Source organism: Martes martes (assembly GCF_963455335.1).
Source record: "Martes martes genome assembly, chromosome: 13".
In the NCBI taxonomy this organism is placed as follows: domain Eukaryota; kingdom Metazoa; phylum Chordata; class Mammalia; order Carnivora; family Mustelidae; genus Martes; species Martes martes.
The window spans coordinates 35,715,648-35,741,965 of record NC_137901.1 but is presented as its reverse complement, the minus strand read 5'-3'; the positions used below and the strand labels follow the sequence as shown (position 1 = coordinate 35,741,965).

General features: G+C 40.2%; 2 protein-coding genes across 3 annotated transcripts in view; one reads left to right on the top strand and one right to left on the bottom strand.

Moving 5' to 3' along the window:
• Positions 1 to 17,241, bottom strand: part of TPGS2 (tubulin polyglutamylase complex subunit 2) — a 68,021-nt gene extending 50,780 nt beyond the window's left edge. Inside the window, exons 1-2 of the mRNA XM_080821774.1 lie at positions 16,902 to 17,241; positions 8,060 to 8,139 (exon numbers count right to left, since the gene is read on the bottom strand). Coding sequence (XP_080677900.1) covers positions 8,060 to 8,139; positions 16,902 to 17,079 — 258 coding nt within the window. The 5' untranslated portion in view covers positions 17,080 to 17,241. The remainder of the gene's footprint in view (positions 1 to 8,059; positions 8,140 to 16,901) is intronic.
• A 103-nt stretch (positions 17,242 to 17,344) lies between these two features.
• The window catches only part of KIAA1328, a 318,181-nt gene continuing 309,207 nt past the window's right edge, over positions 17,345 to 26,318 (top strand). The window contains exons 1-3 of one of the 2 annotated variants that reach the window (XM_080821739.1): positions 17,345 to 17,440; positions 24,470 to 24,505; positions 25,217 to 25,356. In XM_080821739.1, the coding sequence (XP_080677865.1) occupies positions 17,383 to 17,440; positions 24,470 to 24,505; positions 25,217 to 25,356 (234 nt within the window). In that variant the 5' untranslated portion in view covers positions 17,345 to 17,382. The remainder of the gene's footprint in view (positions 17,441 to 24,469; positions 24,506 to 25,216; positions 25,357 to 26,318) is intronic. The other variant, XM_080821740.1, reaches the window with a different exon arrangement.

Here is a 26,318-nt window from a genome sequence, read left to right as displayed (position 1 = left end):
CCGAATTTTTCCGAAGAAGACATACAGATGGCCAGGAGACACATGAAAAGATGTTCAATATCACTTATCATCAGAGGAATGCAAATCAAACCGTGATGATAGATATCCACTGCACAGCCGTCAGAATGGCTCGAATCAAAAAGATAAGAAACAAGTCTTGGTGAGGATGTAGAGAAAAAGGAAACCTCTGTGCACTGTTGGTAGGAATGTAAATTGGTGAAGCCATTGAGGGAAACAGTATGGAGACTTCTCAACAAATTAAAAATAGAACTACCTTATAATCTAGTAATTCCAGAACTGGGTATCCCCCGCCCCCCACCAAAATGAAAACACTATTTCAAAAACACACAGGTATCTCTACGTTTCTTGCAACATTATTTGCAATAGCCAAGATATGGAAACCAAGATGAATAAAGAAAATGTACTATATATGTACAATGGAATACTATTCAGCCATAAAAAAGAATGAAAAAATGCAATCTTGCCATTTGCAACAACATGCACAGACCTATAGGTTATTATGCTAAATGAAATAAGTCAGAAAGATGAAGATAAATACCACATCGTTACACTTAAATGGGGAATCTAAAAAAACAAGCAAAGAAAAGGTAGAAACAGACCCATAAGTGCAAAGAACTGATGGTTGCTGGGGGCAGAGGATGGGCAAAAGTGGTTAAGGGGAAAGGGAAAGTACAGGCTGCAATGAAATGAATAAGTCACGGGGATAAAAGGCACAGCTTACGGAATACTGTCAATGGTACTGTTATAGCCCTGTATGGTGACAGATGGTAGCTACACATGTGGTGAGCAAAGCATAATGTGTAAACTTGTCAAATCACTATGTTGAATACCTGAAACTAACGTACATCGAGAGTCAACTATGCTTCAGTAAAAAAAAAAAATTAAAGAAAAAATTATTACAAAAACCTGTTCTTAAAGGTTATGAGTCCCTTTCAAAATTGGGAGAAATAGCTCTGCAGATAAAGATACGTATTAGTAAATTTGACATGTATTTCAGGAAGTCCGTGGACCATTTCTCATTTATGGACTCTTCGGGGGTCCCAATAGCACACTACTCATTGGTTACCCTCCATCTACCCACACAACTAAAAGCGTACTAACAGTGACTGTCTCTAATTTTTCTTAATTTTTTTGTGTGTTTTCCACATTTTCTGTAGTGACGTTTTACCTAGCATAATCAGAAAAAAAGTGTTAAAAACTGAGTCTTAAAACAAAAGTACACAGTCCAAACTCTTTCTATTGTCTTTCTATTGTCTTCGTCCATACATTTTCGTATCCCACAAGCCTCCAAAAAGCTCAACCAAGGAACCACTCAAGTGAATTTCTGTTACTGATCCTAATACTATCTGTGCTTTAATTAAGTGTGGGATATCACCAGTAAAGGACTCAATGGGAAATTCCAAATCAATGTATCTTATTATTCTGGGTGCTTTCACAGAAATTTCTGCAACTGAGTATGCCTGAAGAAAATGTTGCATTGATGGTTTCAGTAAGCTAAAAATCTCTTTCTCTCACACTTACCCTTTACTTCTTTCAGATCTCCAATGGTGACTTAACAAGTGCTATAACCACCTTTCCCTAAACGTCAGTCTCAGCTGAAGAGAGCCTGATAAAGATGCATCTCAAGAAGGCAGATTAGATTTGTTTTGAGATCACAGGCACATTCCAGCCCTAAAAATCTGGCATGGAAGGGAGGCTCCAAATGAATAAACTACAAGTTCAACGAGGACAAATGAACAAAGTCATCTTAGAGAGTTCTGGGGAAATATCTGGTGTAAGACACAAGGAAGACTATGCCTCAGAAATTACTTCATTAAATAAGATACACGATATGATACACCCTTAATGGTGTTCCACCCAGGATAAGGCATTCCTACCCTCTCATCCTCCCGCCCAGGTCTATGAACTCGGCTTTCCAAGCCAGGAATCTCCTCTTAGGCAGACAGGAAAACACCACGATCTTGCTCTCACAAAAGCAGCTCTCCCTAAAGGATCAGAGGACTGTAACAATGCCAGCAAGGCCAGGATGGCATAGCTGCAAAAGAAGCAGGCTCTGTCCAATCAGCCAGTAAGAAGTCAAGAGATATACCCTGTTCTAGAATCCTCTTTTCTATTATGAACTGTGAATGGAAACGAGGGTGTGAGCTAAGAGAGCCCATGAGAAGCTGGAGTGGTGGCTGAGCTGAGGTCCAGGAGATAAACCTGAACTACCAATTACTGAGCTGCCCGAGAAGGTGCTGCTGGCTCCACCCAGGGAGGGTGAGCCCTGCTGACAGGCACTGAACCTGCACACATACTGTGCTGTGACCAGGAGGAGGCTGCCACAGTGCTGACCTCCATTACGGGGACAGTCTGGCAGAGCGGACATGGCATGTGCTTAGAGGCAGGTAACTCTGAGTTTGAATTCAGGCTCCTCCACTTGGTAGCTATGTGAACGAGGACAAATTCTTTCACCTTCCTGGGGCTCAGTTTCTTCATCTATAACATGGAGGTATCAATACCTACCTTGCAGGGTTATTATAAGGATTAACTAAAATAAATTAAATGACACATGTTAACAGGCACTCATTAAACGGCAGGGTAATTTTTTGCCCTGTAGTCAAATCCATTTGCTACTCCTCAGACACAGTGATTTTTCCAAAGCAGAAATCTGACCTTCCTAGTCCCCTACTTGAAACATTTCAATGGTTCTCCTTTGCTCTCATAATAAAGAGCAAACTCCTCCTCTGAGTGCAAAGGAGAGACCAAAGTGGCAGTATGAAGGTAGGAAATACAAAGGGAATAAAAATGGATTTTGCTATAAAAAAATCAGTCAAAGAACTCAAGAAGGATATAAAACAATATATATCAAAAATGTGCGGGAGAGAGGAGAAAAGAATGGGTTTGAACTGAAACAATAATCAACTTCAGACATAATGCTATATGCAGGAGAGGTTATATGCAAACCTAATGGCAATCACATGCAAAAAACCACTGATAAATATGCAAAATATAAAGACAAAAAAATCCAAATATATCATTAAAGAAAATCAGCAAAATATCAAAGACAGACAAGAAAGGATCTGAGAAAACCTTCAGAAACAAACACAAGTAATAAAGTAGCAATAAATACATATCTATCAATAATTACTTTGAATGTAAATGGACTAAATGCTCCCATTAAAAGATAAAGGGTGACAGAGTGGATAAAAAAAACAAGACCCATCTATATGCTACCCACAAGAGACTCATTTTATTTTTTTTGAGATTTTATTTATTATTGAGAGAGAGAGAGAGAGAGAGAATTTGCAGTCGGAAGGGGCAGAGTGAGAAGCAGACTCCCCGCCGAGCAGGGATTCCAATGCAGGACTCAGTCCCAAGACCCTGGGATCATGTCCGGAGCCAAAGGCAAACACTAAACCTACTGAGCCACCCAGGCGCTCCACATAAGAAACTCATTTTAGACACCTGCAGATTGAGAGTGAGGGGATGGAGAAACATCTAGCACAGAAGTGCATGTCAAAAAAAAAAAAAAAAATCAGGAGTAGTAATACTTATATTGGGCAAAACTGACTTTAAAATAAACACTGTAACAAAAGATAAAAAAGGACACTATACCATAATAAAGGTAACATTCCAACAAGATATAACAATTATAAATATTTAGGCACCCCAAATAGGAACACCCAAATACATTAAACAGTTAATAACAAACATATAATAATGTTATTAGGGGACTTTAACACCTCACCTACAGCAATGGATAGATCATGTAAACAGAAAATCAACAAGAAAACAGTGGGTTTGAATGACACTCCAACAGATAGATTTAACAAACATATTCAGAACATTCCATTCTAAAACACCAAAATACACATTCTTCTCAAATGCACACAGAACATTCTCCAGAACAGGTCACCTATTAGCCCACAAACAAACCTCAACGAATTCAAGAAGATGGAAATCAGGGGCGCCTGCGTGGCTCAGTCGGTTGAGCATCTGCCTTTAGCTTTGGTCATGATCTCATGTCCTGGTATTAAGCCCTGTGTGGTGGGCTCCCTGCTCAGCAAAGAGTCTGCTTCTCCCTCTCCTCTGCCCCTCCCCACCCCTGCTTGTGCTCACTTTCTCTCTCTCCTCTCTCAAATAAATAAAATCTTAAAAACAGAAATCGAAATCATACCATGCATATCTTCTGACCACAATGCTATGAAACAAGAAGTCAACCACAAGAAAAAATCTGGAAGGACCACACACACACAGAAGTTAAATAATACGCTATTAAACAAGGAACAGGTCAACCAGGAAATCAAACAAGAAATAAAGAAGTACGTGGAAACAAAGGAAAATCAAAATACAATGGTCCGAAACCTCTGAGATACAGCAAAACTGGTTCTAAGATGGAAGTTTATAGCAAAACAGGCCTACCTCAAGAAGAAAAATCTCAAACAACCTGACACCTAAATGAGACAAGAAAAAAATAACAAAGTCTAAGAGCAGCAGAAGGAAGAAAATAAACCCTAGAGCAGAAATAAATGATATAGACACCAAAAAACCCCAAACAAACAAATAATAAAAGCAGATCAATAAAACCAGGAGCTGGTTCTTTGAAAAAAAAAAAAAAAATCAATAAAATTGACAAGCCTCTGGCCAGACTTATCAGGAAAAAAAGAAAAAGAATTCAAATAAATCAAAAATGAGAGAGAAGAAATAACACCACAGAAATACAAACAATCATAAGAGAATATTATGAAAAACTATATGCCAACAAACTGGACAACCTAGAAGAAAATGGATAAATTCCTAGAACATATAAACTCCTAAAATGGAAACAGGAAGAAATAGAAAATCTGAACAGACCAATAACGAGCAAAGAAACTGAATGCTAAAAACACTCCCCAGAAGTCCAAGGCCAGAGGGTTTCATAGGTGAATTCTACCAAACATTTAAAGAGTTAATACTTACTCTTCTCAAACAGAAAGAGAAGGAAAACTTCCAAATTCATTCCCTGATACCGAAACCAGATAAAGACATCACTAAAAAAGAGACATACAGGCCAATGTCCTGGACGAACATTGATGCAAAAATCCTCAACAAAATACTAGCAAACCAAATCCAACAATACATTAAAAAAAAATCCCCCAAAACACTCCTGCTTCCAATTGCACTAAAAATAATAAGATACCTAGGAAAAAACCTAGCCAACAAGGTGAAAAACTAGTACTCAGAAAACTATAAAACACTGATGAAAGAGGGGTGTCTGGGTGGTTCAGTCAGTTCAGCGTCTGACTCTTGATTTTGACCCCAGTCATGATTTCGGGGTCCTGGGATTAAGCACCGGGTAGGACTCTGACCAGCAGGGACTTGGTTTGAGGATTCTCCCTCTCCCTTTGCCCCTGCCCCAGCTTGCAGGCTCTCTCTCTCTTTAAAAACAAAACCAAAAACACTGATGAAAGAAGTTGAAGACAATGCATATGGAAAAACATTCCATTCTCATGGACTGGAGGAACAAATATTGTTAAAAATGTCTATGCTACCCAAAGCAATCCACACATTTAATATAATCCCGATCAAAATATGAAAAGCATTTTTCACAGAACTGTGAACAAACAATTTGTGCCGTACCACAAAAGACCCCAAATAGCCAAAGCAGGTTTGAAAAAGAAAAGCAAAGCTGGAGGTATCATAATTCTGGACTTCAAGTTATATTATCAAGCTGTAGTAATCAAAACAGTATGTGCTGGCACGAAAAAAGACAGATCAATAGAAACGGAATAGGAAACCCAAAAATAAACCTACAACTATATGGTCTCTCTTTGACAAAGCAGGAAATATTACATCCAATGCGAAAAAGACAGTCTCTTCAACAAATGGTGTTGGGAAAACTGGACAGTGACGTGCAAAAGAAAAAAACAGGACCAATTTCTTACACTGTACACAAAAATAAATTCAAAATGGACTAAGGACCTAAATGTGAGACCTGAAGCTATAAAAATCCTAGAAAAGAACACAGGCAGTAATTTCTTTGACATCAGCCCAAGCAGCTTTTTTCTAGATATGTCTCCTGAGGCAAAGGAAATAAAAGCAAAAATAAACTCTTGGGTTGGCTCTATATAAAAATAAAAAACTTCTGCACAGCAAAGAAAACAACAAAACTAAAAGACAAGCTACAGAATGGGAGAAAGTATTTGCAAATAACATATCCGATAAGGGGTTAGTATCCCAAATATAGAGAGCATTTATCAAACGCAACATCCAAAAATCAAATAATACAATTATAGAATGAGTAAAAGATGTTTTTCCAAAGAAAACATACAGGTGGCCAACAGACACATGAAAAGATCCTCATCATCACTTGCCATCAGGGAAATGCAAATCAAAACTACAATGAGATATCATCTCACACCTGTCAGAATGGCTACAATCAACAACACAGAAATAACAGGTAGTGTTGTTTGGCAAGGATATGGAGGAAAAGGAACCCCTTTGCACTGTTGGTGGGAATGCAAACAGTGCAGCCACTGTGGAAGGCAGTTCGGAGGTTCCTCAAAAAGATAAAAATAGAACTAGCCTACAAACCAGCAATCACACTATTGGGTATTTACTCACAGAATACAAAAACAGTAATTCAAAGGGATACATACATCCCCACATTTATATAATACCATTATTTATAATAGTGAAGATAAGGAAGCAGCCCAAGTTTCCATCTACAGATGAAAGGATAAACAAGATGTGGCATATACATACAATGGAATATTAGCTCTAAAAAAGAATGACATCTTCCCATTTGCAAGGATATGGATGGAGTTAGAGTGTATTATGCTTAAGTGAAATAAGTCAGAGAAAGACAAATATCGTACAATTTCATTAACGTGGAATTTAAGAAACAAAACAAATGATCAAAGGGAGAAGAAAAGAGAGAGACAAATCAAGAAACAGATTCTTAATTATAGAGAAAAAACTGATGATGACCAGAGGGGAAGGGGTGGGTTAAATAGGTGATGGGGATTAAGGAGTGCACTTGTGATGAGCACAGAGTAATGTATGAAAGTGTTAAATTACTATATTGTACACCTGAAACTAATACAGCACTATACGTTAACTAAAAGCTTAGGGGCACCTGGGTGGCTCAGTTGATTAAGTGTCCAACTCTTGATCTCAGCTCAAGTCATGAACTCAGGGCTGTGAGATCGAGCACCATGTACTTAAGATTCTCTCTTCCTCTGCTCCCCCTCCACCCCACCTCTCCCTACCCCCAAAAAAGAGCAGTGCTGGTCCTTGCCAACCTCTCTCCCTTGCTCTCCTGTGCACCAGCCACAGGGACCTGCTTTATGCTCTTGGAAAATTTAATTCTTATCATTTCAAAGCCTTTACACAAGTTGAAAGCCCACTTCCCAGATCCCATCTACCTAGTTAACAACTTCTCCTAATCTCTTTGGAAAACACCTTTAACCTCCAGACTGGTCAAGCTTCCTGACAATGCTGTTTGCTTCTCTCTCTCAGAGAGCTAAATCTGCTTGTTAATTGTACTCATAATGATCTACACTATGTCTTAGACAGTAACATTAAGAGATAAGGAACTGGTTTTTGATTATCACTGAATCCCCAGGAATCAACACCAATCACAATGCCTGTTTCCATTTTAGGAACTTAAAACTTGTACTGAATAAATAAATACAAATTCAGAGGAGGCGCTGGGGAAGCAGTAGCTATTAATCTGGTTAGTACTTCTCAGTAACACTTACCCACATTCTGCCCAGCGTGCTTATTAATATTAAATTTTTCCTTCCTTGCTCGATTTTTAGCTGTTGCATACAACTTTGAAGTTCCACTGCCTCCAAATGATAGTGGGGCTCAGAGGAGATGCTCCAGGCTGGGGAAATGGTATGGAATTGAAGGGAATGCCCAAATAGAAAGAGAGAGAAGGGTGAGCTCTACCCTAAAGACAGCTGTGGCCTGAGGTAGGAACAGGTTTCCTGCCCTAATTTTTCCTTCTTAGGGCCATTGGGAGTTGAGCTCTCTTTGTGGGGATGTGAGGATTCAAAAGGGCAACACTTACTTGTTCCCATGAAGAAATCATATGACGTTCAGCAGGTGGTTTCTCTATGATAGTCACCTCTGTCACACCTGGGGAAGATTCTGGAAGAGGAAAAGAAAGTCTGTAGAGTTGCGATGGAAGCGCTCTCACATATTTCAATACTAGAGGCTGATTGTGAGGAGTACCTAGGAATATCAGATTCCTCTGAGTAGCATTTATTACTCCTGTGATAAAAAAACAGGAAGAACTGTCAGTCCTTCAAAGGCACTCAGTCCCACAACCTAGGACCACGCAATCAACGTGGTAGAAAGAATATCAGAACACCTACTACACTCAGTCACTGCTCGGTACTTCAGCTGTTGAACAAAAATCAGAGATTCTACATTCCTAGTGATTTCGTACCTCAACTTCTGACGTATGACATGGTCAGAAGGAATAAAGAATAGCACAGCACCTTAATAAACTTTTACAAGATACAAAACTTGTTTGCTAGTTTTTCTTCTAAATAAAACCCATCTGTACTCTATGGGATCCCAGGTGTATAGTATAGGCTAACACTATGAAAACTGGATTCCATCCAGAAATATAGTGAAAACAAAATAAATCATTTCTCTTAAGTCTTGAAAGCAGAAAAAGGTCTCCTAATAACCTCTTTGCGGAGCTATGCTCTAGCATTCATTCTGAGGTAAAAAAGAAGCCACCTGACTTGGAATTCAACAGACTTTAATACCTCCTCCTACATTCTCTAGTTGTCTGTTTACCCACACTCAGGATTTTAAAATCCTTAATCTAAGACATAAACTCTGCTATGGGTTGAACTGTGTCCTTCACAAAAAATATACGTTGATGTCCTAACTGCCGTTCCTCAGAATATGACTTGATCTGGAAAGAAGGTCATTGAACATAGAATTCACTAAGATGAGGTCACAGTGGAGTAGGGTGGGCCCAAATCCAATATGACTGGTGTCCTTATGAAAAGAATGCTTTGTGGAGAGACAGAGGGAAGAGGGCCACATGAAGATGGAGAAGTGGAGTAACAGATCTGTGATACAAGGAATGTTAAAGACTGCTGGCAAACCACTAGAAGTTAGAAAAGAGGCAAGGCAGGTTCTTCTCTTCCAGGTTTCAGAGTAAGAGTGACACGGCCAACCCTTTGGTCTGAGGCTTTTGGCCTCTAGGACTGTGAGAATAAGTCTGTTGATCTAAGGCACCTGGTTTGTGGTATATTCTATGGTGAACTAGCACAAAGCCTATCCACTTTTCTCCCTGCGATACCGCATAGATTATTCCCATTGTCACCACTGTTTTAGGCCATGGTCACTGCAAGTGTAGGTGCAATCGAAACCAGGAACTCTCTGTGCTCTGATCCATCCTCAGCCATACCTGCACAGAACTTTCTTCAGACCCAAGCTTGCTTCCTATCTGATCTAGTGGGTTTTCCTTGTGATCTGGAGGATAAGGCCCTTCTCTGTCTGGTCTTAACTTCTTCCACCCTGTAGTCCAAACCCTCTGTTCCAGGTGTGTCAGTTTCCTCATTGTCTCCACCTCTGGGCCCTCCCTCCAGAACGAAATCTGTACTTATCTTTGACTATGCTGTATCCCTTTCGCATTATACACGCCCAAATGTGTCCACCTATCCAAGCCCTACCCATACTTCAAGGCTATGCTAAGGTTCCACCGACTCCATGAAACCATTTCAAATGACTTCAGTTCACCATGATCTCTGCTTCTCCCGATATCTGAACCCATCACATGCAAGCCTGGGGCCACATATGTTTATGCTTTTTTTTTTTTTTTTAAAGATTATATGGGGGGGGGGAACCACACGCACAAGCAGGGGGAAGGGCAGAGGGAGAAGCAGACTCCTCACTGAAGAGGGAGCCTGATGTGGGACTCCATCCCAGGACCTGTCCCAGGACCCTGGGATCATGACCTGAGCCAAGGGAGACGGTTAACCAACTGAGCCACCAAGGTGGCTTTTTAAAAATATTTTATTTATTTAAGAGAGAGACAGAGAGTGAGTGAGAGAGCGCACATATGTTTATACTTAATTACATTCTATGTTGAACCATATTTTGGTTATTTATGATAATACTGTAAACAGGGAATGTATTGAAAAGAATTTTTAAAACCTCTAAGGATAAGGCAGACACTTCTCATCCAGTTTAATGTATAAAATGGTTCCTGGACCCAACCCCTCCAATATTTTTGTGGGGAGGTTTCCCCATGGCAACAAGCAGTTCTCAGATATCCTGGTGTTCTACAAGGAAACAGCATCAGATACCACAGGGTATGGGTTCAGTCTAGAAGACTGCCACCCTCCCCACTTCAGACACCAGGGATGAGTCCAGTTTTACACCTGTGCTTCCTCACCGATCTGCTACAGATTGGGGATTCTCAAGACCCCCTCTCTCCTTGTACTTCAGACACCAGTCAACAGACCAGGCAGTCACCTATACTTCTCACTGACTGGCTCTAAGTCAGGAGGTTCCTAAGACCCCCTCCTCAGGTTCCACTAATTTGCCAGAGGGGCTCACAGAATTCAGAGAAACATTTTACTTACTAGATTACTGGTTTATTATAAAAGAATATAACCTAGGAACAGCCAGATGGAAGAGATGCTTAAGACAAGGTATGTGGGAAGGGGCACGGAGCTTCCTTTCCCTCTCTAGGCAGGCTACTTTCCCCACATCTCCATGTGTTTACCAACCTGGAAGTTTCTGGGTTTTTATGAAGGCTTCATTACATAGGCACAATCGATTAAGTCATCAGCCAGTGAGGACTGATTCAACCTCCAGACCCTCTTCCTTTCCCAAAGGTCAGTGAATGGGACTAAAAATACCAACCCTCTCATCACATGGTAGGATCTTGGGGCAATCAGCCCTCATCCTTTAGTGCTTTCCGAAACTCACCTCATTAACGTAATGAAAGATCTTTACCACTCTCAAAACTTGGGAAATTCCAGGGTTTTGGGAGCTATAAGCCAGGAACTGCAGACTAAGGCAAAATACAGTGCTCGCTTCAGCAGCACATATACTAAGGCAAAATACACATTTTTTGTCCTGAACTTCCACGCCCTGAACAACATGGGTTTGAACTGCATGGGTCCACCTGAACACCTATTTTTTTCAATACAGTACGGTTAAATGTACTTTTTTCTTATGATTTTTTTAATGACATTTTCTTATAGAAAACATAAAACATACAAAATAATGTGTTAATCACCTTGGTTATTGGTAAGATTTCCAGTCGACTGTAAGCTATTAGTTAATATACAGATTCTCTACTGCAATGTTGGTGTGGGGATGGGGAGAGCAATTAGCAGCTCAATCAAGCTTTGTCAAGGGTCAGCTGTCATCTGAGTGAGCAAATATATATTTCTTATAAATCAGAATATCACAGTGTGGTTCACTGATTCCGTAATCATGTTAGTGTCCTTTCTATGTATCATAAATTTCCTCCAAGTTGTCACAAAGTTCCAATCCTGAGACACAGCAACATCCCAATACAGGAGGCTAAGAATTCTGAACTCCACATATTCTACTCTTGCTTTAGGCATTCACTAGTTGTGCGACTGTTAGATGAGTCTTCACCTTTCTTACAATTCAGAGAGACAATAATTATAATATTTGCCTCGAAAAGTGAAAAAGAAGCAGCAAAGGTAAAGGTGCTCTAGAAGAGCAAAGAGTACCATATACATAATTTTTTTTTCTCCCTTCTGTTCAACATCCTTTTAAAGATATTAGGAACCATGGTACTATGGTGGAAAAATACCATGAGCTTCAAGCCGTTGGACCTGAGTTAAGCCCTTGCTATGCCCTTGACTAGTTAGGATGGAAGATGCATGCTGTCCATCCCTTCAGAGGTGGTGACATTTGACAATGCTCCACCAAAGCTAAGACAGTGAATAGTAAATGTTATTATTCACATTTTATAGCAAGGACATTGAGGCTATGAGACTAGGCCACTCCAAGGGGTGAGGCTTACTCCAAGTATGGGTCTAGCTAAGAGTTTATGTGCAATAGTCTTTGTGTGCCTCTCAGCAATAGCCCCTTAGCAATTACCCTATGGAAATGCAGAGCCTAGCTTCAATCAGTCTTAGCAGCCTACTATTCCAACTTTTGTAGGACAGAATAACACAGAATTCTTTGTTAACAACCCAGCTGGTTGCATAATGATGTCATCTGACTACACCCGCAGAGTAGTCTAGTGTCTAGGGTTGCTGGAGGACACACACTTAATATAAGTACTTGACATGAAGTTTTTGATTGCTAACCCTTCCATTTCAAATACATCCATCTTAAACAAATTGCCAGCTGTATGACACGACTACTAGCTAAACAACTAGGAACAAGGGCACCCCACTAGGTGAAGTTTCTTCCTTTTTTCTTTTCTTTCTTCCTTCCTTTCATTCATTCATTCAGTCATCTGACACAGAGAGACAACGACAGAGGGAACACAAGCAGGGGAAGAGGGAGAGGGAGAAGCAGGCTTTCCGCAGAGCAGGGAGCCTGACGCGGGGCTTGATCCCAAGGTCCTGGATCATGACCTGAGCTGAAGGCAGACGCTTAACAACTAAGCCACCCAGGCACCCCAGGAAGTTCCCACTTTTAAAAGCCCTTGGCAACCCAGGGAACTGATGGCTTGACTCACTGTGCTTTTCCTTCCTGCACCTGAATTCCCACATTTAAGTTTTAGAGATTTTATTTATTTGTCAGAGAGAGATACAGTGTGTGTGTGCACACAAGCAGGGGGAGTGGCAGGCAGAGGGAAAACCAGGCTCCCTGCTGAGCAAGAAGCCCAATGTAGGACTGGATCCCAGGACCCTGGGATCATGACCTGAGTCAAAGGCAGATGCCTTATAAAACTTTATACTCCAAAACCCAAATAATCCAATTATAAAATGGGCAGAAGACATGAAGAGACATTTCTCGAAAAAAGACATACAGATAGCTAACAGACACATGAAAAGATGTTCATCATCACTTATCATCAGGGAAATGCAAATCAAAATTACAATGAGATATCAATTCAGTCCTGTCACAATGGCTAAAATAAAAAACACAAGAAAAAACAAGTGTTGGTGAAGATGTGAAGAAAAAGCAACCCTCTTGCTCTGTTGGTAGGAATGCAAACCAGTGCGGACACTATGGAAAACATTACAGAGGTTCCTCAAAAAATTAAAAATAGAACTACCCCACAACCCAGTAATCACACTACTGGGTATTTACCCAAAGAATACAAAAACACTAATTCAAATGGATACATGCACTCCTATGTTTACTGCAGCATTATTTACAACAGTCAAACTATGGAAGCAGGGGCGCCTGGGTGGCTCAGTGGGTTAAAGCCTCTGCCTTCGGCTCAGGTCATGATCCCAGGGTCCTGGGATCAAGCCCCACATCGGGCTCCCTGCTCAGCAGGGAGCCTGCTTCCCCCTCTCTCTCTGCCTGCCTCTCTGCCTACTTGTGATCTCTCTCTGTCAAATAAATAAATAAAATCTTTAAAAAAAACACACACAAAACAAAACAAAACAAAACCTATGGAAGCAGCCCAAGCATCCACTGACTGATGAATGGATAAAGTTGTGGTATACAAATACAACGGAATATTAGTCAACCACTAAAAATAAAATGTGGCCATTTTCAACAACATGGACAGGGCTAGAGAGTATCACGATAAGTGAAATCAGCCAAAGAAAGACAAATACCATATGATCTCACTCATATGTGGAATTTAAGAGCAAAAGAGTGAAGGAAAGAAAAAAAGACAAACCTAGAAAGACACTCTTAACTACAGAGAACTGATGGTTACCAGAGGGGAGGTGGGTGGGGTAATGGGGGAAATAGAGGATAAGGATCAAAGAATACACTTACCATGATGAAAAAATTGACTTAAAAAAAGAATTACATTTTTTAAAAAAGGAGAGAAGTCTAAGATGGAGAGAGATATTATACAGTTGAACCTTGAATAATGCAGGGTTTGAAAATGAAGTTGAAAATCCATCTATAACTTTTGACTCCCCAAAAACCTACTGGGAAACCTTACTGATAACATAAACAGTTGATTAACACATATTTTGTATGTTGTATGTATTATATACTATGTTCTTACAATAAACTAGAAAAAAGAAAATGTTAAGAAAATCATAAGAGAAAATACATTTATACCACTGTACTGTAAAAGATCCATGTCTAAATGGACACACGCAGTTCAAACCTGGGTTGTTCAAAGATTAACTGAAATTGATCTTGTTGCATCTCAGGTAGATTTTACACACTATATTTAATCATCTGTTACCAAAATGTAACATTTCCTTACTCCTTGTTCCACTGAGGAGGAAACACTTCATTATCATAAAAAATTTTTTCCTCAGTTGATTGTTCAGCATTTCATTTTCTGATTTTAGCATTAGTTCTCTATAGGTTCTACTTTGCTCTTGTTCATCTTGTGAAATCGTGGTGTTTAATAAGATCTCTACTTTAATGACACCCTTTCCAGTCAGTTGAGGCAAAGTCCAGATATTTTAGCAGGTTTTTTGTGTAGGAGAGAGAGATGTGAGCTTTCCTTTTTCTTTGCCCTTTTATCATCAATGTCAAAGGACTCTTCCTTCTTTTTTGCACATTTTCTCCTCTGGAATGTATGTCCCTTTAAATTGCATGGCCAACCCTTTAAACAGTACCTACTTTGAAGTCACTTTCCTGCAGCCCTGCTCTGATCTACCCAGTGTTCGGTACTGTTGTACTTTCAGACTGGAGTGGTTTTAAACCTTCTGTTGCTTCAACTAGCCTCTTTGCTGGCATCATTTCTGGCTCTGCCTTTGCTTGCCACAGAGCCTTCTAGCACTGAAGGAGTGGAGCAGGCACAGTGCTGGGATTTGTAGTTTTTTCTCTATTTACTCATAGTTATTTTGCACTTCTGGCATTCTCTGTATTTTAAGTAGTGTTGGTCTTGGTTTTCGATAGAATCGTCATAGTTATGGAGTTATTTCACGCATCATTTAGAGAGGAGATTTTGGTGTAGTAGTTTGCTTACCACACACCCACCACTGACTTCAGCCACCTTGTTTTTAAAAATCCTCTATGTAAATTTTCAAAACAAAAATCAAATGTGAAAAAATAAAAATATAACTGATTTTTGACTTATGATTATTAACTTGAAATTATGAGGTTTTGATTAAATTTATAAATAGTATTAGAATGTTTACAGGAGGCCAGCTTCACTATAAATTTAATTACCAGAGTTGTTTAATTCCCCAGGTAGGTTTTGCCTTATGTTACCAGTTTGCCAGACATCTGAAATGCTTAATATTAGAATATATTAAATGTTTAAAGGAAGTTTAAAATGTTTACAGTTATTTATTTAGGTTTTTAAATTGATTTGACAGCTTAAGGGAAACTTGGTTGGCCAGTCTTAAGTAGATTACACATTAATCAAAAGAAATATATTTTTTAATGAGGAGATAGGATATGGTTGATCTGGATGATTAGATCTCTCCTTGCCCAACTCTGTAACTTCATTTCTAAAGCTCATCATTTCTCCCAAACATATAATGGTGTTTCGTCCTCATTTACAGCAGCATTTACTATAGACACTGGGGAATACCAAGGGAGAGAACAAGACAAAGTTCCTAAACTCATGGACTTCTAGTACAGAAGAGATGGGTAAATTAAAAAAAGCAACCAAATAAGTAATTCCAAGGAGTGATAAAGCCATAAGGTTTGAAAAAAATATAAAGACTAGGGAAGATAATAATAGAGAAAGGTGTTATTAGAAGTATAGTCTAAGGCTTCTCTGAGGTAATGATATTTAATCAGAGTTTTGAAGGAAGTAAGGGAAAGAGAACTCCACATTTTTTTCCCCTAGCCTAGTAAAGGCCTTGAAGCAGGCACAAGCTTTTTGTGTTTATGGTACAAGGAGGCCACTGTGGACAAAAAACAAAACAAAACAAAAACGGTAAAAGTAGGTCAGAAAGATAGATGAGGGCAGATCATAACGAACTTAAGGATCGCAGTACAGAATTCGGATTTTATTATAAATGTGACAGGAAGGCATCAAAGCATGCCACCCAGCCTACTTAGGCTACTTTTTTCTCCCTGGTTATCTGGTTAACTTCAATTTGTCTTTCAAAATCTAGCATCCTCTCCTGTAGGACGTATACGGTAACTCCCTGACTCCCAAAGAAGGTCAATCACTTCCTCCTGTGTGCTATTTCAGAGCCATAATAGAGGACTACTGGTCGCCTTTCACACCTCGGGGGGACCTAGGCTGTGGATTTTTTCACAGAACTGTGTTTTGGCTCCCCACCCCATCTCTGTAGCCCCCAAGTGAGACACAGCAGCGGGTGCTAACTAATGGTTCGGTAAAGGAAAAACTAACTCACTCAGTGGCTCAAGCCTCAACTCCTTCCAGCCACCCGGGGTGCGGTACCCCGGAGGCGCGTGGGAATTGTTGCCCTGGGAGGCTGCGTGCAGCGTTCCCCCGCTCTGCTACCAGAGGAAGGTTTGCCTTTCAAGGATACTCCACTGGCCAAGAGTGCCTCTCGGGAAACCTAACGTGCCCACTGTCAGGTGCTTGCTCTCTCCCCTTTGCGCACTTTGCTCGTCCTTTCTGGGACCTGGGGTGGGACTGGGTTGGTGGGGGGCGGGGGGAGGGGGACTCTGGGCTTCCCAGCTCCGCGCCCGAGCACTCTCCGCAAACGCTCCTATGGCCTAGTCACGCACCCGGCTACCCTCTCCTTCTTAACATCGGAAGTCACCGCAGCAAAGCCCACTGGCACACAGCATCCGCGTCGCCCCTCCGTGCGTCTAGTGCACATCCCCTCATTCCGCGGTCTCTTTCCACGGCTCCCCGCCCCGCTCACCTAATATGCGGGTGATCCCCAGGGTCAGCTTCTCCAGGTGCGGCTTGCTGCAGCCCGGGGGCGGTGTCTCCTCCATGGCTCGCGTCCCCGCTCCGCGCGCGGCGGGCGCAGCGACGGGCACCGGGCGGGAGAGCGGGGCGGGCGGGAGGGCTGGACGCCGCCCCAGAGGCTCGGCCATCGAGTTCACGGCATGCCGGGAATTGTAGTGCTTGGTGCCTGAGAGCGCTGCGGGGCGGAGATGGGAGGCCCGGGCTGCTCTGGGAGTAGTAGTTCCGCGGCACACTTGTTCCCTCTGCCCAGGCGGTCGCTCCACACCACGCCACCGAGACACAGCGACTCGTCCGCTGGGACCCTACCGCCCCGCCGGGGCCGACCGCGCAAGCGGGGGCGGGCCTCTACGCGGTGCGGCCAATGGGGACTGGGCCTGAAGGCCGGGGCGGGGCGGCCCCGGCTCGACGCCCGGAGTGGCGGTTGTTTCAAGATGGCGGACGTGGCGCGCCCCTCCCGCCGGGGCGCGACGGCGTTCTGGAGTCGGGACTGTATCCTTTGCCCGCCTGGCAGGGGGCGCCGGCGCCCTCCCCGGTGCAGCGAGCGGCGGGCGGTCGCGTGAGACTCTGAGTGGGGGGGGCGAAGCTCGATGCTGTCCCCGGGGGCGGGGCCGTCCTTTCCGGCCTCCGTGTAGGTGCCGGGCTTTTCCCTGGCTGGGGTGTTAGGTAGCAGAGAGCCTGATTCCGTCTCCAGGCTGGAGCACTAGGTTTGGGGACTCAGCACTGATGTTTCCCGGCCCTCCTTGGCGGTGAGCTTTGGAAAGATGGCCTAGAATCGTGGCCCTGCGGGGGGCTGGGAGGGTCCCTCTGACCGTGGTGACCTCAGGCCGGCTGAGTCTCTGCGGAGGGAAGGGTGTTGACTGGACAGGGAGCCTTTTTGTCTCGGTTTAGGACTGTCCTTGGTCTGCGTTGTTAGGAGCGAGTCAGGACCTTTTCGGACTTCGAAGGCCTGTCTGTGATGATTTACTTTCATGCTGGGATTTTCGGAGAGGTGTGGGGCTGACCGTGGTCCGGTGATGCTGGTTACGGAATAAAAAGCGTTGCAAATCCTTGCTGCTGGAAGTAGCGTTGATTTACAGGTGGACTGTGGGTCACCACTGGCGGGATTGAAGTTCTGGGATTGTTTTTGGGGGGGGGGGTGAAGTTGTGGAGCTTTTTATCGTTGCGGTGGTGTTCCCAGTTCAGTAACTGTGCTGAGATGTGTGACAGAACTGGTTCGTTCTCTGGTTCGGATTGACTGTCCCAGCCTGCTCTTTTCCTGGTAAATTACATCACTTTCGTTAGAGGAGTGTTACGTGAAGGAGGGCAGTCCGTGTACTGCGTGCGTGCAGAGCAAGTCTTGTCTGTTTGCTAGGATTGATGATAGCATTATTTGAGGCATTGCTGTTAACTTTGGCAGAATCATTCTCTGCACACTCTACTTAGCTCCCAGTGAAACTTACAAAATTGTATTCTCCGTTTTCCTTATTGAGTTACAGTACTAGAATTGCAGTGTCATGTGGAGGAAGGGATATTTTTGCATTCCTTGCTGCTCAATGTTTAGTATTAGGCACTTTCTAAACATAATTACCATTTGTCTCTGATAGGTGGGTGATGGTCAAGTAAAAATCATGCACATAGACTGTGGATGAAAACACTAATGCACTGTGCACATTAAATATCTTTTTCCTTATATATCAGGAAGGACGCAAAGAGAGTATGTGTGTTGGGAATTGGGCTGAATTAGGAAGTTAGGAAATTGGGATGAGTCTTCTCATGAAATCCTGTGCTTGGAATGATAGAATTTTGTGATAGAGGAAATATTTGAAGGTTATCAGCTTATAAAGTGCTTTTGTAGTGTAATTTTCATAACCACCTATGCGGTTTGGTTATTATTCCTTAACTTTATCTATGACCAGTGGAATTGTTCTGATAGGTATAAATGGGGAGGGGGGCAGTGGATTACTGTGGCATGGATTAAGTTAATAGATAAATAAACTGAACCTGTGCACTTGGTCGAAGCAGCCCTGTATGCTCACTTATTCATATGGTCATGTTATTTCTCATTTCGCATAGAAGTCCTACATCCTCCCTTTTCTCTTACATTCTCCCTTACTTTGAAAATTAATGTGAAATACTCATCTTCCCATTGAAAGTGAGGAGTTGAAATTATATGAGGGAAATAGTGGTGATTACATTGATAGAACTTCCAATTTGAAATAAATTGCAAGGTTACTAGTATTACCTATTTCCCCCACCTATTCCACATAATGACCAATTATCATCCAGCCTCAGGTATTTTCCTTTGAAATGTCCGTAGGACACAAAAGCAAGGTCAAATGTAAATTTGCTATTGGATCTTTTCTAAAAAAGCATAAGGATAGTTCTGAATCCTTGGGTTTAATCATGGGTCTCTGGATCTGGATCTCTTTTTCTGTCACACAGATGACTTCCTAGACCACCCGTAGCCTTTATATAGAACTTTCAATAGTAAAAGACCAGAAAGTATGTGCGTAGAATCAGGTATTCCTTTCACACTATTGAAAGACAGATTTTCAATGCTTTGCCTAAGCAATTAGAGAAATGTGATTGAGTTATTTCCCAGTCCTAGATGTTTCTATCATGTGAGGACAGATCATCTGTGACTAAACGTCATCTTTTTTTACTGTTGTCTTAATGAGTTATGCATTGCCTGCACAGTATGATTCAGCAGTGCTTTTTTGCACAAGGTGTATTTTTATACCTTATATGTAAACGAATGAGTATGCCATGTTGTCATTTTATGGTTAAATCTTCAAGTAAAATATGCCCCTTCAGCCATAAACTGCTTTCTTACTTCATTGTAGCTCCTGGTAATATGAAAAGAAATTAGTGTTTCTGCAGTATCTGTATTTGATTGGGTAAATACACCCCAGCTTATTAACATTAACAGTATTTTTAAATTGATATTAACAAATATGAATTATAAGGGATTTGGTCAAAACATTGTAGTAGCTATAATCCATGCCATTGAATATTCAGTTAAAAATAGAATCTTTATGTTGATGTTAAAATAGTATACTAGCCAGGAAGGTTACTCAGGTCAGTAATGATTACATATACATGTGTTGCTGGTAAGTGATTGAAACTCAGAAGGTTAGAGTGTGCAGTACTAAGTTTTTTATTTTCTTCAGCTCTTCATGATCCGGAGTAGATATGATTCTTCCTCTCTATTGCTTCTACCTTTGGGTTTCTAATTACTGCTTTAATTCTGGGGATTTAGAGATTGGTACCAGCATCAAGGATGCTTTATAATTTGCTTGTACTTGTCTTAGTAAAGAACTTCCAAAAATACCAAAGTAGAACTGAGGGGGCACCAAGAACCCAATGAGAGGTCAATATACTTTTGGTCTATATTATGTCTCTTTGACTTTCCCATAAAATATGTTTGTATATTTTTTAAACTTTGTATTTGAAGAAAGTAAATATTTGGGTTTTTCAGATAGTGAGATGAAGATAGATTACAAATGATTAGAAAGGATGGGTTGAATGGAGGCAATTTCGATATTTTTAGGCTTATTTTTTAAAACTCTTGTTAAGGTCATTTATTTAGCATTTTTATATTTGAAAAGATTCTTAGCATGAATGTAGCTCATGAGTTTTGCCCTCGTATTTTGAAATGTTCCTCTACCCTTCAAGGAACTTCTGACTGGTCTAAGAATTAAAATGACATGAGACAGATTAAGAGGAGAAAAATCAAACTTAATTAGGTACATATGGGGAATCCACATATATGTGAGAGATTCCAAAGAGAAGCAAAATGAGTTATGCTTGTCCTTCCGAACTAAAGACAGGAGTAGGAGTCTGGGACTTTCAAGGAAAGGAAAGCCAATTCATAGGAAGATGAAAAGGAATAAATGGTACACAAATGTTTTCTGGGCCATATGGAAACAATGGGACATAGAGACAAATTTTAACAAATAGACTTTGCTAAATTCCTCTCTACCACCTCTTGTTTCTATTATACTGTAGTTAGTTACGGTGATATCTCCCTTCTTGGGAACAGGCCCTCTATCCAAATTCTTGTAGGCAATTCGTGGGGAGGTCAGAGTTACTTCATGAGTCTTTTGGGCCTTGATTGTTTTCAGCTCAAAACAATCCACATTCCAAAGTGGCACATCTTGGGGTGATAGGTTGTGAACCCCAGCAAGATAAAGAGAGACAACACCAAAGAGTTGCTGGACAGTACCTCATAAAATTAAATATCACTTTCATTCTTTCAAAGATGGTCGACTATGAGCCTGTCATTTTTTGACCTTAGTTGATAGCAAACATTGAACCAAACCGGTGGAAAATCCTCATCCACCTGGTGCTTACATTTTAGTGAGATGAGATGAGGCTGTGAATAAGTAAAATGTGTTGTGTGTCCAGTGATTATTGGTGATATGAAGAAAAAGCAGGAAAAGGGTAGCCATCATGGGGATCTTTGTGTCTTCTTTTATACCAGTACCATATGGTTAGCAGTTAGGAAGTGTGATGCTTTACCTTATTCTTAAGATTGCCTTGGCTATTTGGGTTCTTTTGTGGTTCCGTACAAATTTTAGGACTGTTTGTTCTATTTCTGTGAAAAATTGCATTGGAATTTTGATAGAGGTTGCACTGAATCTGTAGATTGCTTTGAGCAGTATAGACATTTTAACAATATTAATTATTCCAGTTTATAAGCATGGAATATCTTTCTGTTTGTGTCTTCAGTTTCTTTCATCAGTGTCTTCAAGTTTTCAATGTATAGGTTTTTCACCTTCTTGGTTAAATTTATTTCTAGGTATTCTTTTTTGATGCAGTTGTAAATGGGATTGTTTTCTTAATTTCCCTTTCTGTTATTCATGTATGGAAACACAGCAGATTTTTGTATATTGATTTTGTATCTTGCGGCTTGGCTGAATTCATTTATTCCAATGGTTTTTTGGTAAAGTCTTTAGCATTTTCTGTATGTGATATTATGTCATCTGCAAATAAAGCTTATGAAAGATCTCTACAGTTTGTTTCTCTTAGATAAAGCAAAGTAGTATCAGGTTTGAGAGCAGAAAGTATAAAATACTTGATGAGTTTCTTAGGGCACCTGAGTGGTGCAGTCGGTTAAGCATCTGACTCTTGATTTCAGCTCAGGTTATTTTCTCAGGGTGCTAAGATGGAGTCCCACGCAGGGCTCTGTACTCAATGCGGGGTCAGCTTGGACTGTCTATCCCTTTACCCCTGTGCCTCATCCCTGCTCCCCCTCTCCCTCTCTCTCTCTCAAATAAAAAATAAATCTTTAAAAAAATAAAATAGTTGATGAGCTTCCAAATCTAGGTGCAGCTGAGTTGGGTTCTCAGTGGCTGGTCTGTTCCAGCTGTGAGCAGTCTTCTTTTTGACTATTCTAGGCAAGTGTACTATGTTTCCCAGGTTTCAGTTATGTTAGTCTTTCCAGAAGTCAACTTTGGAGAATATTCTGCAAATTCATCACTGCTGTATCCTCTAATTGAGGATGCTGCCAAATGGAGATTGTCCTGAATCATCTTGAATTTTTTTTCCCTTGGGTAACTTTTCCCAAGTCTATATCTCCAACAGTAAATATTTAAATATTTATTGAGCACCTACTGTGTTTACTAGTCCCAAGGGATATCAAAAAAATGGCTTGATGTTTGCTGTTAAAGAGCCTGCACAATTTCATTTTGTATGGTTTTTTTTTAGATTGGGTTCCAGTGAATTTATAAATTCTCTCTGCTCCAGTGTTACCCGCTATCAGTTTCCTTGGACTAGTGGGGTCTAATTTTTGTTTGTTTGTTTACTTGTCTTATATGCCCCTTAAAACTTTCTAAACTCCATGCCTGGGACGCCTGGGTGGCTCAGTTGGTTAAGCAGCTGCCTTCGGCTCAGGTCATGATCCCAGCGTCCTGGGATCGAGTCCCGCATCGGGCTCCTTGCTCGGCAGGGAGCCTGCTTCTCCCTCTGACTCTGCCTGCCACTCTGTCTCCCTGTGCTCTCTCGCTCTTTCTCTCTCTGACAAATAAATAAATAAAATCTTTAAACTCCATGCCTGATGTCTGAGGGTATTTAAAGTTTAGGAGTACTACTTAACAGCCAAAATCCTGAATCTGTGATAGTACGTGTACTGCTGCAGAGGGCTGTTAGAAATCACCTGGTGGGGGCGCCTGGGTGGCTCAGTGGGTTAAGCCTCTGCCTTCGGCTCAGGTCATGATCTCAGGGTCCTGGGATCGAGCCCCGCATCGGGCTCTCTGCTCAGCAGGGAGCCTGCTTCCCTTCCTCACTCTCTGCCTGCCTCTCTGCCTACTTGTGATCTCTGTCAAGTAAATAAAATCTTTAAAAAAAAAAAAAAAAAGAAATCACCTGGTGACTCAGACAGTAGCACCATTTTTGTATTCCTAAATGCTTAGATGGATTCTAGGTGTTTATAATCAGCACTCTTTGTAAAGATTCCATAGCTACAGTTGGTCTGAACTGAAATATATTGACTTTTGGAACATGTTATTAAATCTGTTTTACTCTAGCCTTTACCTGGAAGGGAATTTTTAATAAATTTGTCTAGAAATTTTGGAAAAGAAAGCATTTTATAAAAGAACAGAAAACTGGAATTTTCTATCATTTGGAAAAATTTGTTTAGATACTTACTTCCTCGAAATGTAATAGAATGTTATCCAATTGTGGACGTATCTGGATTTAGATAAGAGTTCTGAATAAAATTTTTTTGAAAGGAAAACTTTCTTATATTGGTTCTTCTTCTATAGCAGTGGTATGATCTTAGCATTTCTAAATTTCTCCTATTGAAATTCAAAATAGCTCTTTTTGTCTTATATTTCTTCCACTTGTTGGGGGGCTTGAGTGGATCCGCCCCTTAAGCCTCCTACTCTTGATTTCGTCTCAGATCATAACTCAGGGTTGTGAGATCAAGCCTCACTTTGGGCTCCACAATGGGCAGGGAGCTTGCTTAAGACTCTCTCTCTCTCTCCCTCTTCCCTCTTTAAAAATAAAATTATATTTTTCTTCCACTTGTTAAATAGTAGGGCTTATTGGGATATTTCATGAATGCACTGCAGAAGAATAAAATCTTTGTGTTTGTCTGATTGACTTGCCCTCAAAAAAAGGGTTTGTTCTTCAAAGCTAAAGCTCATTTTGAAATTATTTATTCATGTCTAAAAGAACTCACCAGTTCTCCAATAATAAACAAACTGGAGCATCTAACTCCCTGTTTACAAAAGGAAAGGAAATGAAAGGAACTTAACAGAATTTATAGGGTAGGGTATCTAATTTGGGAATATGCATGGATGAAAGTTTTATGGAACAAGGCCTTTCAAAAATTTTTTAAAACATAGTTATGATTATGTAAAGATGAATTTTAAAAGATTACTAATTTTGTTTCATTTATTTCACTTGCATTCCTTTCTAGGTTTGTTTTTAAAGCTTGTTATAAATTCCCAGGTCAAAAGAAATTAGGAAAGTACAGAATAGAGGCAGCGTTTGGATGATCTTTTCTAGTATTTTCCTTCATGTCCTTCTTCATAGTGTCTGATGAAGAACAATCAGTAGTATATGTTCCAGGTATGATTTTCTGTATTAATTTGGTAAGCTTCCTTTGCTTCTTAAGTGTCAGGAGAAAATAAAACAGTAGGACCACTTTGTAGATATAACTGTATGCAGAACAATCCATTGGAAACTAATTTTTTTTTTTTTAATATGTGGTTAGACGTTACTAAGGTTTGAAATACTGCCTTATTTAGTGATTTTAGGGGCTGGTTGGGCAAGTAAGCTTTTGATTAATTTGTAGAACACTTTATCTATTAAAGAGCAAGAGATCCTATTTTTTATATTACAAATAATAGCCTAAATTCAAAGAAAAATGTGAGAACTTCTTGATATAAGGTTTATGTGATAGACTCTTTTAAACCTTATTGATTGTTACTAAACCAATAGTAAAACTGAGCCATTGAAGGTACCCTAATTATGTGAGAAATCAGATTTTTAACTTTCCCTATATTAAGGTATATATTATATGTTGTAATTTATCAGTTTTAATGTGACTTACGAATTTTCATTATCATTTTTAAAAAATATTTCAATTGAATCTTAAATGTATTCAGAACATAATCTTTTCATGATTCATTATTTACTAAGAGTTTTAAAATGAGTTTTATAAAGTGAGAGTTTTCCCTGTCAGGTCCCATATAGAGGTATATCAGAGAAGAGCTTCATAGGGGTAAGTTTAAGAGAATAAAGTATAATTTTGATATTTTTTTTGATGGAAATCCTTAGGAATTTCTGCAGAAGGAAATACCAGATCAAGACACAAGTTAAGTCCAAAAGCTGATGTTAAACTTACGACTTCCAGGGTTACTGCTGCTTCAGTCTCCATGGAGTCTTTAAAAGGTGCAGGAGATTCAGTAGATGAACAGGTCAGTAATTTCCCTTTTTTTTCTCTGATCTCCAGTCTTTATAAATGCGGACCAATAAGTGATTTTTCTATGCTGACCAGTTACCGGTAGAAAAGGGTAGAAGAGTCTTTGAAAGAACTTTAGACAATCTACAAGCGATCTGAAAAGGTACAGAGGATTCTAGGATACTTTACATGGTATTAATATAAAGTATGTAGATTACTCAGAGGTTTTGCTCTAAAATGTCTAGGCTTGCCTTAAGCCTTAGTTAAGAAAAATTTATTACCTTAGTATGTCCCAAAAGACCCACATCGTGATCTCTGTCAAGTTAGTAAATCAAATTGACCACCGTTTCTTCTTTTATTAAGTGCGCTCTATGATTTTTGTTCTTGTGGATTTGTTAGATGATGATGGATAAACCTCTATATATAAGAAAGAAACTTTGTTAAAATTCCCCTGCATTATTATTATTTCCTTCACTTCAAAAATATTATAAAGACTCTTTATAGCCCATTGATTTCTCCTTCATCTTTGCCTTTGTATTAGTATCTATACATTCCTTTGCTACATGTCCTTATCTGATAGGTTGATTTTACTTTACTTTTTGTTAAGGTTAAGTTAGGGTTTGACAATCTATGATCTATAGGCCCAGTTTCTTTGCTGCTTATTTTGTGAATAAAGTTTTATTGCAACATAATCTTGCTTATTCTTTTAATATTATTGGTGCTTTTCTGTTCTAATGGTTGAGTTGCTACCATAGTGCTGTTGGTCCACAAAGCCAAAGTATTTACTATTTAACACTATAGAGAATGTTTTTCCTTGTGCTGGTTTATGTTCTTGAGGACATTTCCAATATCTAGTTTGTTACTGATTGTTATGTTTAGTAGTCTGTGGGATTTAACTGTGACTTACCCAAAAGGCCTACTTTGTTACTTGGATTTCCATTGTACCCACTTATGTCCCCCTGGGATGTAAATAGTAGT